Below are 14787 nucleotides of genomic sequence, written 5' to 3'. Positions count from 1 at the left end.
GAGCAGCCTCGTGAAGATATCCCTGCCCATCACAGGGATTTGGAGCAAAATGATCTTTAAGGTTCCTTCCAACCCAGGCCCTTCTAGGATTCTATGATTCTGTTCTAAGAAATGTGGGGGTTTTAAGGTGTTGGCGATATCTTAACAAAGCCTGATACAGTGGGTGAACTATGAGATGCTTCAGCAGGAAACCCAGAAAGATTTTTAAAAAGTAGTTCTAGAAGCTCTCTTGCCTCATTTGTCCTCTTGTGCTGGAGCAGTAAGGGCTCTGCCTTCACCATTGCAAACAGAAGCATTGAGTCTTGGGTGCTGCATCCAGCCTACCCTCTGTAAGCTCACAAAGCTTTTCACTTCTGCACTTCAAAAGTTTGTATTATTTTTCCTCCCTGAAGCATTAAAGCAGCCTTGTCTGCTGCTGAGGATTTGCCCTCAGGAAGCCAGTAATGAGATATGAGGGTACATCTTCCAACACCACAGATTCATGTTGCATCTGGCTCAGGAGACAGGAGGCCTCATGACTTTCCTGCTTACTCATAATGTCTGGTGTGTGGGAGCAGAAGGGACAGGTGTTGCCATCCCATGCTGCAGCACTTGGCTTCAGTGTCACTCCTGCACTGGCACCAGCCTTGGCAGAGGGTGAGCACAGGGGTTTCAGTCACTTTGCTTTACTCTGGTGTGATCTTCCTGGAGCTGTTCTGACCTGCTGCTGTCCCATGTGAAACCAGAGAGCTGCTCTGGCTGGGGCTGCCAGGCTGCTGCTTCAGGATAAACTTATTTATATATCTGTGTCTGAGTGTCTGAGCTTTTTTTTAGGAGTCTGCAGGAACATTTTTGCAGGTGGGAGACCCGAGCTTGAGAAATTGGAGCACTTTGGCTGAAATCATCCAGTGCCAGTCTTGAGCTCTGCATGTAGGCCACACTATCTCCAAAATCCCTGCCCCAAAAACAACCTGAATGGAAACAAGAAGCAAAAGAGCGGGCAGCTGTGAGAGTACACCTCAGTTGTCTTTGTTCACCATGCTGGAGTGTGTCATGAGAAGGCTAAGCACCCATCTTGTACCACCTCAGAAAATCACTGTGTGTGTTTTGGGGCCCATGTTACCTACAAGTGTCATTTTTCTGTACAAGCTGACAGAGGTGGCAGTCTGTGTACTCTTCTGATTTAAACAGGACCCACAGGCTCTACTTGGTCTGTCTGAACTATCAAAAAGAGAGTAAAACTCACCCAGTGCTGAAATGGAACCATTTGTACCAACTCAGTGTGTGGATGGCAGGTTAGGTGTGCAGGGAAATGGTATTGCTTGATAAGAGTTTGCAGCTCTTGATAAACAGCATAACCATGTCAAATTGGTTTGCTGTGTTGCCTCTCAGGTGGGGAGAATGAAGCTAATTAGGAAACTACTGAAAGTTCAGACATGAAAAGGAGTTTTCCTTGGCTTGCTTAGCAGAAATCAAGTGAAATGCCAAAGTAGACTGCTTTCAGGTTGGTTTGTTCAGTTTCAGCTCCCCGCTTCTGGAAGGTGGTGCTGTGAAAACTGACACATCACTGTACCAAGCACATTAAATGGCAGCTGTTTGTTTTTTTTTTTCCTGTGCCTAGATAAGGCTGCTGTATCATAGGGAGCTGTTTGTTGCTGTAAAACAACTTACTTTGTGACCCAGCAGAGTGGCAGCCTGACATGTGAAACTGTTTACATCATTCTGATTGTTCATTATATTTTATGATGCTTGCTGCCTGGAAAAAATAAAACAGTTTACCAGTGTTCATTATTGAAAACAATTTGTAAGGACTTATGAGATATTGGTGCCAACACTAGGAAAAATAAACTTGTATATGAAATTATCAATCATTTTAAATTGACATGGTTTTTTCTGCTTTGAGGAAAGATGGCTCCAACTGTATGAAATATGTCTCCTGACTAGCTCTTCATCACATGAGAAAGCTCTGATTACTGTAGTTTCTTTAGTGATCCTAATTTTAATTTCTCAGAAGAAAAATGTGGACCATCTGGGAAAAGTTCTTTCTTCTGTTGATTTGTTTGGTTGGTTGGTTTTTTATATAGATTCAGTAACCTACTTTCTTGCAGGTTTTGTTCTGTGTTTTGCAAGGTGCTGTGGGGTCTAGAAAGCTGGAATTGTTTCCTTATCATTTAGAGATTTTAAAACTAGCTGTTTATTTACAGCATTAGCTTTAAGACTAGGGAAACCTTGCCAGAAGATTTGATTTGCTGCCTAGGAAAAAGTAATGAAAGGGGGTTGTTCCTGGAACAGTAAAAGTGGTGAAATGGGGTTTGGTTTAGCATGAGCTCCTGCTGAAGCTCTGCAGGCAGCTGTAGCTGTTTGCCATGTGCTCTCTAGAGAACAATGGGTCTGGGATGCTGCTTTTCCCTCACTTGGGGTTTTTGCAAGGAGGGGCTGGGCCCTGGCTGAGACAGCTCAGAATTTGTGATGGATAGTCTGCTGTCAGATCTGACTGAAATGGAGTGGGATTTCTGTGTTGTCTGTCAGGTTTTGGTGATGCTTGTTAGTAGTAACTGTGGGACATCCTGAAGTCTTGTTACATCCATGCTGAGAGCACTTACAGTCCTGAACAGCAGCAGGAGATACATCCTGAGCCTTCAGAGAGGCGGCTTTGAAGATGACAGCAGTTAGTGTGAAGAATGTGGGGCATATTCTGATTTTTGTGCTGTGAATGCTTAAAACTCTATTGAAGTCATATCTATGTTTATGGGCTGAACTGTTCAGCTTTCCAAGTAAAATTTTCCTTTATTGTCTTGGCATTTAAAAAAGATGATTTAGCCAGTTCATTCTGCACAGAAAGATGGGGAGACAATATCCAAACAGTCCTTTTTAATTTTTTTTTCCTAATGGCCTTTAAGTTATCTCATAGCCTTCTTTATAAACAATGCCAAGTAAATTCTGATGCCTCTTGGCCATCTCTCATTTTTGGAGACCAGCTGTACACAAATGGTTGCACTTCATTCTCCCAGTACATATATAATTAAATCTAGCCCTGCAATGAAAGAGAGAGAAAGTTCCTGAGCAGGAGCAGAGGCTGATTAATACAGATTATTAGAGACTGCTGATTGAAAGGCTGCAGCTGTGATTGCCATAGCAGGAAGAAGGGAGCAAGGTCTTAGTGCTCATAATGTTTTCTGCCAGGTTTTGTTTTCGGTTTATGCTAACAAAGATGTTTCTGTGTGCTGTCGTGCATCCCAAAATCAACCACTACACCCATTGCTCCTCTGAGCTACTTTAAGGGGATGCTACTTTCCTGCACTCCTTCCTACAGCCGTATGTTTGGTTGAGCAGCTGACCTGACAGGTATTATTTGATTTTGTTTTTAACAGGCGACTGCGATGTCAGTGGATTGCCTGGGACAGCGCGCTGTTCTCTCGGGGTGAGTGTGACAGTCCCCGTTAGAAGTGTGACAGTCATCTCCACCAGCCAGTCCAGCAACCTTCAGGCTGACCTCAGCTGCAGGGTTGATGGATTGTTTCAGAAAGGTGCAGCTGAATTCTGTTCAAGGCTTAATGAAGCTGATTCTGGGTCATGTTCCCAACGGGATACAGATTGGAGAGACAGCGACAAGAGCACAATAGAATACTGGTGTGGCTTTCCTGGTAAATTCCTTCCCAAATCCCCATATGGGAGATGGAGCATCATGAAGTACTATTTGGATTGTCTTGAAATACGGATTAACTATTTCCTAACAAAATTTGCCTCAAGTATTCCCACGGGGCTCTCTGACCTGCTTCTCTGCTGATTCAGTGTGGGATGATACTCACAAACACAGTAGGTGCCACAGAATTCCAAGTTGCCCAAGCTTCCAGGAGAGCTTGGTCTTATGTATCCACTTCCAGAGCAAGTCTTCAACCAGCTCAGCAGTGCCTTTCCAGCTCCTGCTTTTCAGCACTAACAGCCATTCCTGTGCCCCTGTCAGTGACACAATTGACACACCAATTAGGATGTTCATTTCAGAATCATGTGAGTGTAGCCAATCTTTGGTCAGCCTTCAAGGAACCAAGTCCTTTGGTACAGCTCAAAGCAGTGCTTGCTTCCATGTAAACCCTTAGTCTGGCAGTGCTGTACAGGAATAACAGGAGGAATGGCCAGTGCTCAGAGCAGCTGTGTGGTCACTTTGCAGCTGAGAGATGATGCTCATGTGGGTAATTATGTATGGTTCATTATGTTTTGGTGCTGGTCCTCCATAGGGTTCAGCTGGCTCACAATTATTTCTGGGCAGTTTCTCTTGCTTGTAAGATGAATCACACAGGATGATACCTTGTTTTGTGGGGAGTTGGCCATATCCAGCAGGATGTGTGAGCTCAGGTTTGCCATCACGCAGAATTATTTCTGCTGCATACAGAGTTAGCTCAGGTAAGTAATGGAATCAAATCTGTGCAGGACTGTGTCCACCCACGTTAAAAAGCTGCTGCAGCTGAGCATGAGCTCTGTGCAGGTGTTTTTGTACTGTTGGTGGAACCAAGCCCTCAGACTGGTGTGGAAAGAAGCACCCACGTAGAATCATCTTTGTCAAGGCTCATTAACTCTTGCTCAGAGCAACCTATCCAGGCTGAAGCTGTTGCACTGCACTCCTGGGACTGTGCCACTTAGGCTCTGCTGCTGCAGTGTTAGGCCTGCAAAGCCTGTTTGAATGTATTTGCACCATTTTCCAGCTCTTCCATTTGTATCCAACTTATCTGGGTTTTTCTGTGGTGTAAGCTATCTATTACATTTGCAGATCCTGTTTATTTTCAGTGCGTCTTGTCTTTGTTGGGGGATTGTGAGGTTTTTTTTCAGTCAATTTTGAAGTATGTAGTCAAATGTAGCATTTTCAGGAATAGCGTTTTCACTTGTCTCATGAAATGCTTCTCTTCTTTTGGTTCCCGTGCCTCTGGACACAAGGCTGTGAGCTCTGTGTGAGTTTTGAGATCAGTCCTGTGAGGTGCAGCCCCTTTGTGTCTGTCTTGCAGCCGCCGTTTCCTCTACATCGTCAACCTGGATGCACCAAACGAGGGGCACCGGAAGATCTCGCGGCAGAGCAAGTGGGACATCGGCGCGGTGCAGTGGAACCCCCACGACAGCTACGCCTACTACTTCGCAGCTTCCGTGAGTTCACTCGTTTAAAACCTCTAACTCATCTTCTTCCCTGGTCTTCCTTTCATGGGTGAGCCTCTGCAGAGCTGGAAGCTGTGTGGAGCTGGCACAGACATGCTTCTGCGAGTCACATTGCAAGATCAGGGCCTAATTCTGATTTACTGCCAGTGAGGTGTTCAGCTGAATGGCTCTCAGTTATTGGGCAGTCAGGGTTGCATCTGGTTTTGCTTGCTTGTCATTTACAAAACTTTGCCAAATAAATAAAGCATTCTGGAGGGAAGTGCTCTTTTTTTTCTGATTTCCAGTCTGAGATTTGTGCACTTCTTGAATTTCTTGCTCTGTGCTGTTTTGTTTTCACCTCCTGCCTTGCTGCTCGGCTGTGGTGCACCAGGCAGTCTGTAAATAGCACAGGTCAATATTGACTTGTAGCTTGGGGTTTGCAGCTGGGCATGCACTGTATCAGTGAGGAGCTTCATGAGGCAGTGGGCTGGGCTGAAGGAGCAGTAATGGCTGTGTGAGACAGAGTGCAGTTTTCAGCTCTGCTCTGTAGTAGGTCTGTCGTGCTCTGCAGCTTGTTCACCCAGGGCCCTGAGCTCTGCCAATGGAAATCTCAGCCATCACCAACAGCACCCTGGCCATTGGCACCAGCCAGGTGCAGACTGTTTCCAGGGTGAGCTGCCTTTTCTGCTGTGTTGTCTGCTTTTATAGCCTGAGAGTCCTGGACTAGCTAGGGATAGAGAAATCTCTCTCTCTATTCTTTTGATAAAACACCTCGTTGAAGGTGATTTCTTGGGATTTTTGTTCCTTTTGCTTCCTGGATTTGCTATGTTTTTAATTAAAGGCAGTTTTAAAAGTGCACTGGTGCTGTCAGCTGGGAGCCCCTGGCTGTTTGCTCTCTGACATTCCCCAGCCCGTCTCTTTCCAGCTCTGGCACATGACTGATGCCTTAAAGGTGCCTCCAGCAGCAGTCTTCTCCTGAGCAGAGAGTTACTAAAACTGGCAAAAAGGTGTCCTTCAGTGCCACTTCTGGATGCAGTCTGTGGAAACCAAAACCAAGTAAGGAAATGCACTGGCCAAGCCACAAGTGGAGCAGGAAAGCTTCTTTTCAAACACGCTCTGAAGACAATATCCAGTGACGAGTTCATGCTGATCTGAGCAGGACCCTGCTGCACAGGAGAGCTGTGCCTGTCTTGCCCATCTGAGCACTCCTGCCTCTTGCTGCTCTGAGTGGACAGAGGAACCCATCTTGTTCCAGGCTGAAACCAGGTGTAGCTGGCATCAAACCTTGCTGCTTCTGTTTATGAACAAAGATGCTATGATGCTCTGGGGATTTGAACATAGTTGCTGAGACACGCTGGTTCAGAAATCCCCAAAATGAGATCAGGCAGCTTTTTCAGTTTGGGTCAAAAATGCCACCTTTCAAGCCATTTCACTGTATTGTAAACAGCCCAAGGGTCTTATCCTTCTGCATCCCTGTGACTGGAAAAGGGGTGTAAAAGGCTGCCATCCTGTTTGCCAGCAGCATCATCTGGTTTTTCAGTCCTGTTAATTGGAAGTGGTACAGGCAGAGGGGAATCTGTCCTTGTGTTTAGCTTCTTTCCAGAAGAACTGGAGCAAATTCTTTTGCCGTGCTTGGCTGTGTCTGCCCTCTTGCTCAAGCATGTTTTTGGGGACTCCTAAGCTGTTGTTTCATAAGTGTTGTTGTTTTCAATCCTAGATCCTTGTTTTTTCTTCTGTGTGGCCACAGATTCTTGAACAAGGGGGTGATTAAATTCTTGAAAGTCAATACTGATACTTATGAAAATCACAGTTTTTTACAAAATGCTCCTGTTGGGACGAGCAGTTTCTCTGGTGATCATTATCTTGTGTCTTGTCTCTGGAGTCCTGGGTAAGTCCCATTGGGTGATTTCACTCTACCCCTTAAATACTTCTGTCAATGAGAAACATACAAAGAGTTTTTTCTTGCCCTAAGCTCTTGTGCAGCCCTGCTGTGAGCAGTTAGAGAAATGTCATATATTATTGCTGAGCTGGGATGAGACCTTTCATTTCAAAGAAAGCTGTAATGTTTTATCTATCTGCAAGTAGAAATTCACATGAAGCATCTTTGGGGTAGGAAGAAAATCCACCACCACAAAAAAAACTGCCACAAAAATTGTAACATAACAGTTGAACTCAGTCATTTTAGAGGTCTTTTCCAACCTCAACAACTGTGTGTTTCTATTAAGTCTCTTATCTTTTCCCTCATCTACCTAAAAGTAGGGGGCTAATGAAAATAACATTTTAAGGTCATGTTCTCTCAGGTTTTGCAAAATCTACATGAATTTCCAGTCATGATCCACTGTGCTTGGCACTCTGTGTGCACCCACAAAGGCAATTCCAGCCCCAGAAAGATCAGACTTGGCTTGGCCTGAAGTGAACCTTGATTGAGACAGAACATGAATTTACAGCACAATAACTAGTTTCAAGTCACTTTGCATGTGGCTGCATTTGGGCAAGGATTTATTCCTGGAATGAGTGAAGGAAGCCTGAGTAATGTTGTCATTGATACATCTGGTTTGCCGTTGTTTTTTACAGCCAGTGAGACACACTTAAAGCTTTTCTCCTGGGCTGGCAAGGATTGGGGGAGTACCCTTGAGGAGGTGTCCTTGAAGCCATTAGACTGTATTGTTTTTGTTTGGCAACGGCCCTGATGATCCCAGAAGGGAACTGAGAGAGAGCTGAGGACAACCAGTGGTAATCCATCATCCCCCTCAGCAAAACCTCCACTTGTGAATCTAACAGACTGGCAGGGTATTCCTGCAGACAGAATTTGTCTGCCTGTTGCCTGCAGTTACAGCATGTTGTTAGGACATAAAGACTCTGAGAACATAATTTCATGGAAAGATTTTGCAATGTGGGATTTTTTTTCTCCTTTTCTAGTTTATCTCAAGTTTTAAGTGGGTGTAATTAAAGTGTAAGCTTTTGAAAGTCTGTGCAGCCTGTATTTCATCTTTGCTCTCCTGCTTTGGGCAAGGACTTTGCTAATCACAGCATGACTCATTGCTAACTGAGGTTGTTCAAAGTGAAGGGAACCTGGTCCTAACACACAGATCCATGTCCTACCTCGTTGGCCTGAGACTGTCTCTCCTTTCTTCCATCTAATTGCAGAGCAATCAGCGTGTTGACCTGTACAAGTGGAAGGAAGGAAATGGGGAAGTTTGCACATCTCTGCAAGGACACACACGTGTGATCAGGTGAAGAACAAGCGATGCTGTGGGCTGCTGAGTGGAAAATGATGCATTGTTTCATACAAGCTGAATGTTTTGGTCCTGGCCCCCCTCAGGCTCTGCTCTGAGCCTGTTTTCACTCATTTCTCTGGACTGGACTGCCTTCCCATTTAGCGATGATGTCATGTGTGGAGTGGCTCATCCTCTCATGGCTCCCCCAGTTTATCAACTTAGCCCTTGATGGCTTGAATGTTATTGCCTTAGGCTGCCGTCCTTGTAAAGAGCAGCAGCCATCATCTGGGAAACAGATAGCATGTTTATTAAATTGAGTCCCAGCTGTGTTTCTGTGCGATTGCAGCTTAATTAAGGCAGGTAATCCCAAAGACTAAGTTTAGAGAATGTTACAGTGGTGCAGGGGAGATTTTTGCCTCCTGTTTTAAGGTCGCATTTCAATGCTGGGTTGGAAATGCAGTTGAGGGACTGCTTTTACTCAAGCTCCTGACTGTAGGAAGTATTTGCAGCCCTTGAAATGACAGTTGTTTGGGCTGACTGGAGGCTGTTTGTGTCCCAGGTGCACTTGGTGTACCCAACAGGGAGGCATCCCAGAGTGAGGGGTTGATGCCAAGGATGTGTGGTTATTGAGAACTCTTTGAGACAGTGTCCCTTTGCCTGGAGGGGAAAGAGCACACACACAGTAGCTGTAAAGTTCAGGACTAGGAGGATGCTTCACTGGAATTTACTTAGAAGCATTTCATTGCTTCTTGGAATTTACTTAGAGAAATTATTAAGATCTTGCTTTTTACTTTAAAAGTTTCAGTAGATGTCATGGAGTTGCTGTGAATTTGTTGGAGAATGTACTGGCAGCTTGTGAGAAGTTGATGCAACATCTGTGTGCTTTTCTTTACTGATCTATGATTTTGCATTTGCAGTGACCTGGACTGGGCAGTGTTTGAGCCAGACCTACTGGTCACCAGTTCTGTGGACACATACATCTACATCTGGGACATCAAGTAAGAATCAGTATGTTTCTGCATTTTGGGGAAATCACTGGGGCTCTCTTCTATAATTATCAACCTGCAGGGCAAAGCATGCCCTGATGGGAGCTGCTCTTTAGCTGTGCTTCCAGGGGCTTCAGCTATTTTCCACTGTCTCCAAGATGACTTCTGCTCCCCTATTTTCAAGCCAGTTCAGAGTCAGTGATGGGCAGTAGAGTGGTACAGTTAAGCTGCAACTGTCTGGCTTCACTCCCTGCCCACTTCAGATATTTCCTTGGGGGCTTTTCCTGGAGCCCAAGGTTGTTCCTCAACCTGCTGGGGTTTTTTTTAGCTCAGTTAATGAGCACCATTTCATGATCCTATAGCCATTTTCTACTAAATTCATTGATTGTTGCTGGTTCTCCCTCAGTGGTGGGAAGACTGGCAGTGGTATTCAGGAAGGTTTTCTTGTTTGTACCTTCCCTTGTTTCCTGGTGTTGCTTTCTGCTATGAGTATTTTCAGGGTAGCAGATATTTCCGACTACATGTCCAAATTTGAGCTGCAGATTTTGTACCTGAGAAGCAAGGAGCTGGTATTGGGACTGCTGGGTTCTCTTGCTAGCTGTACAGCTCTTTATGACCCCCAGCAAATCACATTGTTCCTCTCTGCCTCCCTTGCTCAGTTATAATAGGAGGATAATTATATAACCCCACTGCACCAGGCTACCCGGAGGCTTGCTTAGTTCCTATGAACAAGCACTTAGATCCTTGGTTAAATGGTGCTTGAGAATGACAATATATTATTAATGTGTAATTAAAAGACACAGAGATACAATAACTGCCGGTTGTTTTCCTGTGATACTATCTTAATGCCAAGAAGAAAAAATAGAGATGTCTGAAGGTTGTTATCAGAACTCCTCCTTTAACTCTATTGTGCCCTTCCATTGTTTTGTGTCTGCCTGTATCACTTGCCCAGAACTGCTTCTTTAGGCAGTCTCTGAAAGCCTCTACCTCCCACTTGTGCTGGGAAAGACTCTGAGCTTGCTGTGGCACTGTGCTGCTGGAGCTGCTGGCCTCCAGCAAATTAACATCCTGCTGAAGTGACTGTCTCTAATGTCACCCTAAGGAGGTAGCCCTGCAGTAAGGGCAGCTGGAAATTCCCCACTTAATTTTTCATACAAAATAACTTTTTGATTAAGTAGAAATTCTTAGAGGGAGGGATGCAGTCCATTCCAGAAAATGCTCTGCTTTTCAGCGAACAGAAAAAGCTGAAGATAATATTCCTTGGTTCACTGTCACTTTTCATGAAAGAGCAGGTGAAATCCTGAGGAGCAAGGCCAGGAAGTAAATTACTGCCTTGATCTATGCCCTGGCTGCTAGGAGTTGTCATGGTGCCACACTGGTTTCTGCCACTGCAAAATTTGGTTTGTAGACAGATAGAATTTGGTCTGCACACAGCTGGGCTGGTTTTCTACTAATTTTGTTATTATATGCTAGACATGAAGTTTTTGCTTTGTAGTAACTACTCCATCTGCTTTGAATCAGGATCTGCAAAGGCTCCACAAACACATCAGTGGCTTTTGTTGAGTGCTTCCACAGCTCTGTTTGTTCCTTTAATCCTCCTTGGAAAGGCTGTTTAGTTGCTTCCCACAGCAACAATTCATGAGCCCTGTTTCCTTGCCTACCCAGCTGCAATATGCCACACTTTGTGTATGTTTCTCCTCCCTCTAGTCCAGTCCAGCTCTGTCCTCTGTCATAAACTTCCTGCTGTGTGTGCTGGCAAAACAGGATTGTAGACAGGTTTGGGTTGGAATGGACCTTAAAAATCTAGTTCCATCCCTCTGCCAAGTGCAGGTACACCTTCCAGTAGACCAGGTTGCTCCAAGATCCATCAAGCCTGGCCTTGAATACTTCCAGGATGGTTGTCCTCCGGCTGGTCACCTTTATTCCATTTAATGCTGGTGTATTTTGGTAAGCACAAGGTACATTAGGTCCCAAGGCAGCAATAACCTTAGTGCTGGAATAGCAGGGAGCTTGCTGGGAAGGCTGGACTATGCTGTGTGTACTTACAGTGGCCACATTGTATTTCAGAGACACCAGGAAGCCCACGGTCTCACTCTCTGCAGTTGGTAAGTGTGTGATGTAGGCATTAAACAACATTATTGTTGCATGCCCCTACTGTTGTTCTTCCCTCCCTTCATGCTCCAAGGCCAGGCGTGGCAAAGTGCAGGAGTGCCACCGTGTGTGATTGTCCCATGTAGGAGCAGCCTGAGAGGCTCCAGTTCACTCCTTTTAGAGAAGCAGAATTCAAAAGAGATGTGGAGCCCCTTGAGGTTCCCAGGCATGGGGGGCAGTTATTGAACTTGGATTTCCTACCCCAGCACTGGTGAATGGCCACATGGAGCTCCCTCCCTGCTTAACCACCTTGCTGCACTGCTTGTCCTGGATTGCCTGTCTGTAATTTCCTCACATCCTTTATGTTTGATTGAATCAGATGAGGAACTAAACCCCAAGCAGCTCTCTGTGCCAGCCTGTCCCCTCACTCAGGGTTGGATACAGCAGGTGGCTGCATCCACTTCCCTGGGGCACCTGCAACATGCAGGGAGCACAGAAGGTGCTGTCTTTGGGCTGTGCTTTCTCTGGAAAAGCCCAAAGCCTGGAAAAGCCTTTCTCTGGAAAGGTTCTCCTCCTGGCTGCTGGCAAGGTGTGTGTCCAGCCCCTGCAATACCACCAGCTGGCAGGTGCTGTGTGTCTGTCCTCACTGGCTGGAGCTGGGACAGGGCACGGATGATGAGCACAATGTCCTTTTTCTGAGTACTGTCCCCAGTACTGGAGCAATCCTTACAATGTGTGACTCTAATGCTCTGCTGCTTACATCTCCTTAGGCTTTACATCTGCAGCAGCTCCCATTCCCCTCCCAGCCATCAAACCTCTCTGTCACCAAAATGCAAAAAGCCTTACGGAGTCAGAGAGAAGCAGTGGTCGGTGCTGGTGTCTGGGGTGAGGTTTCACGGCTGAGCCAGCCCAGCAACCTGCTCCCCAGAAAGCTTCCTTGCTTCCTTCCTTCCTCCTGTGCCTGCTGCTGTTTAATGCTGGTCCAGACATTTGTGTACCCTTCAGTGAGTGGATCAAATCAATCAACTGGCAGTCTATTTGCAGCTTTTTATCCCTCAGAATAGCTTTTGCCAGGTTGTCAGGATGAATCTGCTCACCATGCAGCAGGAGGTGGGTAGTGGAGGTGGGGAATAGCAGCAGGCTGAGATCTGTTTAGCTTTCTCATGGATCTCACCTTTCTGATAGCTGAAAAGGTTTGAAAATACTGGCAGAATAAGGATGAACAGATGCATTATGCTTACAATACCTGAACAATCCACATTAACTGAAGCTGTGATTTGTTTCTATTAGAAATAACCACCCATCATCTGATTTGACTGTGTCCCTCATGATACCACATATAAGTCATATCTGGGCCATCATCCAGTTTCTTTATACTATATATATATTTGACTTCTGTGGTATACTTTGACAGATGGACCTTCTAGTCCACCTCCACCTGGTCACACCCAAGGTCACCTGCACTGCAGCCTTCTCCTACACCTGTATTTTAATCATAGATCAATAGCACTAGTTGCCTCTGTAGCAGCTGATAGTATGGGGCGTGGTGGGAGATGAAACAGGCCCTAAGCACCTAGAAGTAACTTGAAGAAACATAGAGGGGATTTGGGAAGGAGGTGATGAACTTATGGTTCCGGTGTGGAGGAAGTTCCTCCATTGGAGCTAATGGACATTAGTATTCTAATCAGGTACAGCCCCTGGCTAGAAGATGTGATAAAGATCTCCAGGCATGCAACTGGAACACTTTGCTGTCCTGAGGATACAAATGATACACTGATGAACCAGGAGTTAATAATTTTCATGCCATCTTTCATGCTTGCTTCTGGGGTATCCTCCCTCTGGACTGCCTTTCCTGGGCTAAGAGCAGCTCTAGGCCCAGGCAATGGGACTACTGTGCTCTTTTCTCTTTAATTGCTTGTTTTGGCCTGCTCTGTTTGTGCTGCAGCTGGAGCTTCCCAGGTGAAATGGAACAAGAAAAATGCCAACTGTTTAGCAACAAGCCACGATGGGGATGTCCGAATATGGGACAAAAGGGTAAGCTGAGGAATTTTTGAACAGTCTATAATTTTCCCACCTACCCAATACAGATATTCCTCTGGTGACAGATAAATACTGAGGAAATGTACTACTTTATCCCAGATCTCTCTTGTGGGTCAGTTTAAACTAGAGAGAATTGGGAGTCCAAGAGCCTGAAGAGAGTATGTAGGTAACCTCCTTCCTCAGAGACTGTACCTGTTACCATTTTCCTTTTGATCTCATAGTACTTAACTGTTGAACTGAGTATAAAGTATGGTTAGAGCTGCACTTGGTGACTGGAATTTGCCATAGCTTCATAGGATTTATTCTTCAACTACTTCTGCTGGGCTATTTGCCATTCCCCAGCAGGGGTGGTTGTTCTAACTGTCTCGCCCTGGTTAAAGTGTCTCTTTTTATGCCAAAGAACTAGACCAAATTTCAGGTGTCCTATGCTCAGAAGGACAGTGTCTCTCCTTGCAGAAACCCAGCACTGCAGTGGAGTATTTGGCAGCTCATCTCTCCAAAATCCACGGTCTGGACTGGCATCCTGACAATGAGTATACACTGGCCACTTCCAGCCAGGACAACTCTGTCAGAGTAAGTGTTGTTTTTGAATTCCAGGGAGTAGGAAGGATGGTGGGGCAGATCCCCTTCTGCTGCTGCTGAAGTTTTGGGAAGTGCTTTGCTATTGTCAAGACGTGGATCTTTATTGTTTGGTTTCTGGCCACCTGGTGTGTTGAGCCAGGACTGCATTTTCAGAACAGGCAGAGAGATCACTGAAGAATGGGTGCACATATGTTTGTCATGTATCTGTGGAGACCAGGGCAGCATTGAAGCTGAAAACAACTGTCTCTGCCTGTTGCTTGCCAGAAAGGAACAGACCACACATGCCAGAAGAGTCTTTTTCCAGAAATGCATGTTGCCAGCCTCAAGCTGATTATAGTAACTTGAGGGGAGACATACTTCAGCCCCTGGAGTTGCCAAACTCATGTTGAACAGGATTATCAATAAGAGACTGCCTGCAAGCACTGCTGTGCAGGGCCTCTTACTTGGGGGGAAATTGTGTGCTTTGTATGTCAGCCAAATGGAGTTCATTCACATTGAACTAAGCTCTGAGGCAAGTGCAATTGATGTGTATTCTAGCAAAGCAAAAGGTTAGATTCTTCATTAGAAAATTAGCAGTAACAGCAGGGTGGGCTTGACTCCAGCCTGGACTGGCATATTGGCTGGCAGCCTGCAGGGTACCTTGTAGCTCTGAAAGCCCAAGCAGGCTGCCTGTCTCCCTGCTCTAATTACTCAAGCTATGATCACTGTGAATATGACCCCAAGTCACTCATTTTCTAAGGGATGCTGCCAGATGCTGATAGCTTGGTATT

At 45.5% G+C, this 14787-nt stretch overlaps 1 protein-coding gene across 4 annotated transcripts in view; it reads left to right on the top strand.

Annotated features, from left to right (window-relative positions):
• Positions 1-14787, top strand: part of WDR59 (WD repeat domain 59) — a 50405-nt gene that overhangs the window by 1020 nt on the left and 34598 nt on the right. For all 4 annotated transcript variants that reach the window (XR_005628909.1, XR_005628910.1, XM_039721370.1 and 1 more), the window contains exons 2-8: positions 3351-3400; positions 4977-5112; positions 8248-8333; positions 9236-9316; positions 11372-11409; positions 13341-13429; positions 13892-14008. Coding sequence is in view for 2 of the 4 variants with exons in the window: in XM_039721370.1 (XP_039577304.1) it covers positions 3351-3400; positions 4977-5112; positions 8248-8333; positions 9236-9316; positions 11372-11409; positions 13341-13429; positions 13892-14008 (597 nt within the window). In the remaining 2 variants the exon portion in view is untranslated. The remainder of the gene's footprint in view (positions 1-3350; positions 3401-4976; positions 5113-8247; positions 8334-9235; positions 9317-11371; positions 11410-13340; positions 13430-13891; positions 14009-14787) is intronic.

This window comes from Passer montanus, unplaced genomic scaffold (assembly GCF_014805655.1).
Source record: "Passer montanus isolate IOZ18808 unplaced genomic scaffold, ASM1480565v1 scaffold45, whole genome shotgun sequence".
NCBI classification, from domain to species: Eukaryota; Metazoa; Chordata; class Aves; order Passeriformes; family Passeridae; genus Passer; species Passer montanus.
This window is presented reverse-complemented; position numbering and strand designations above follow the sequence as displayed.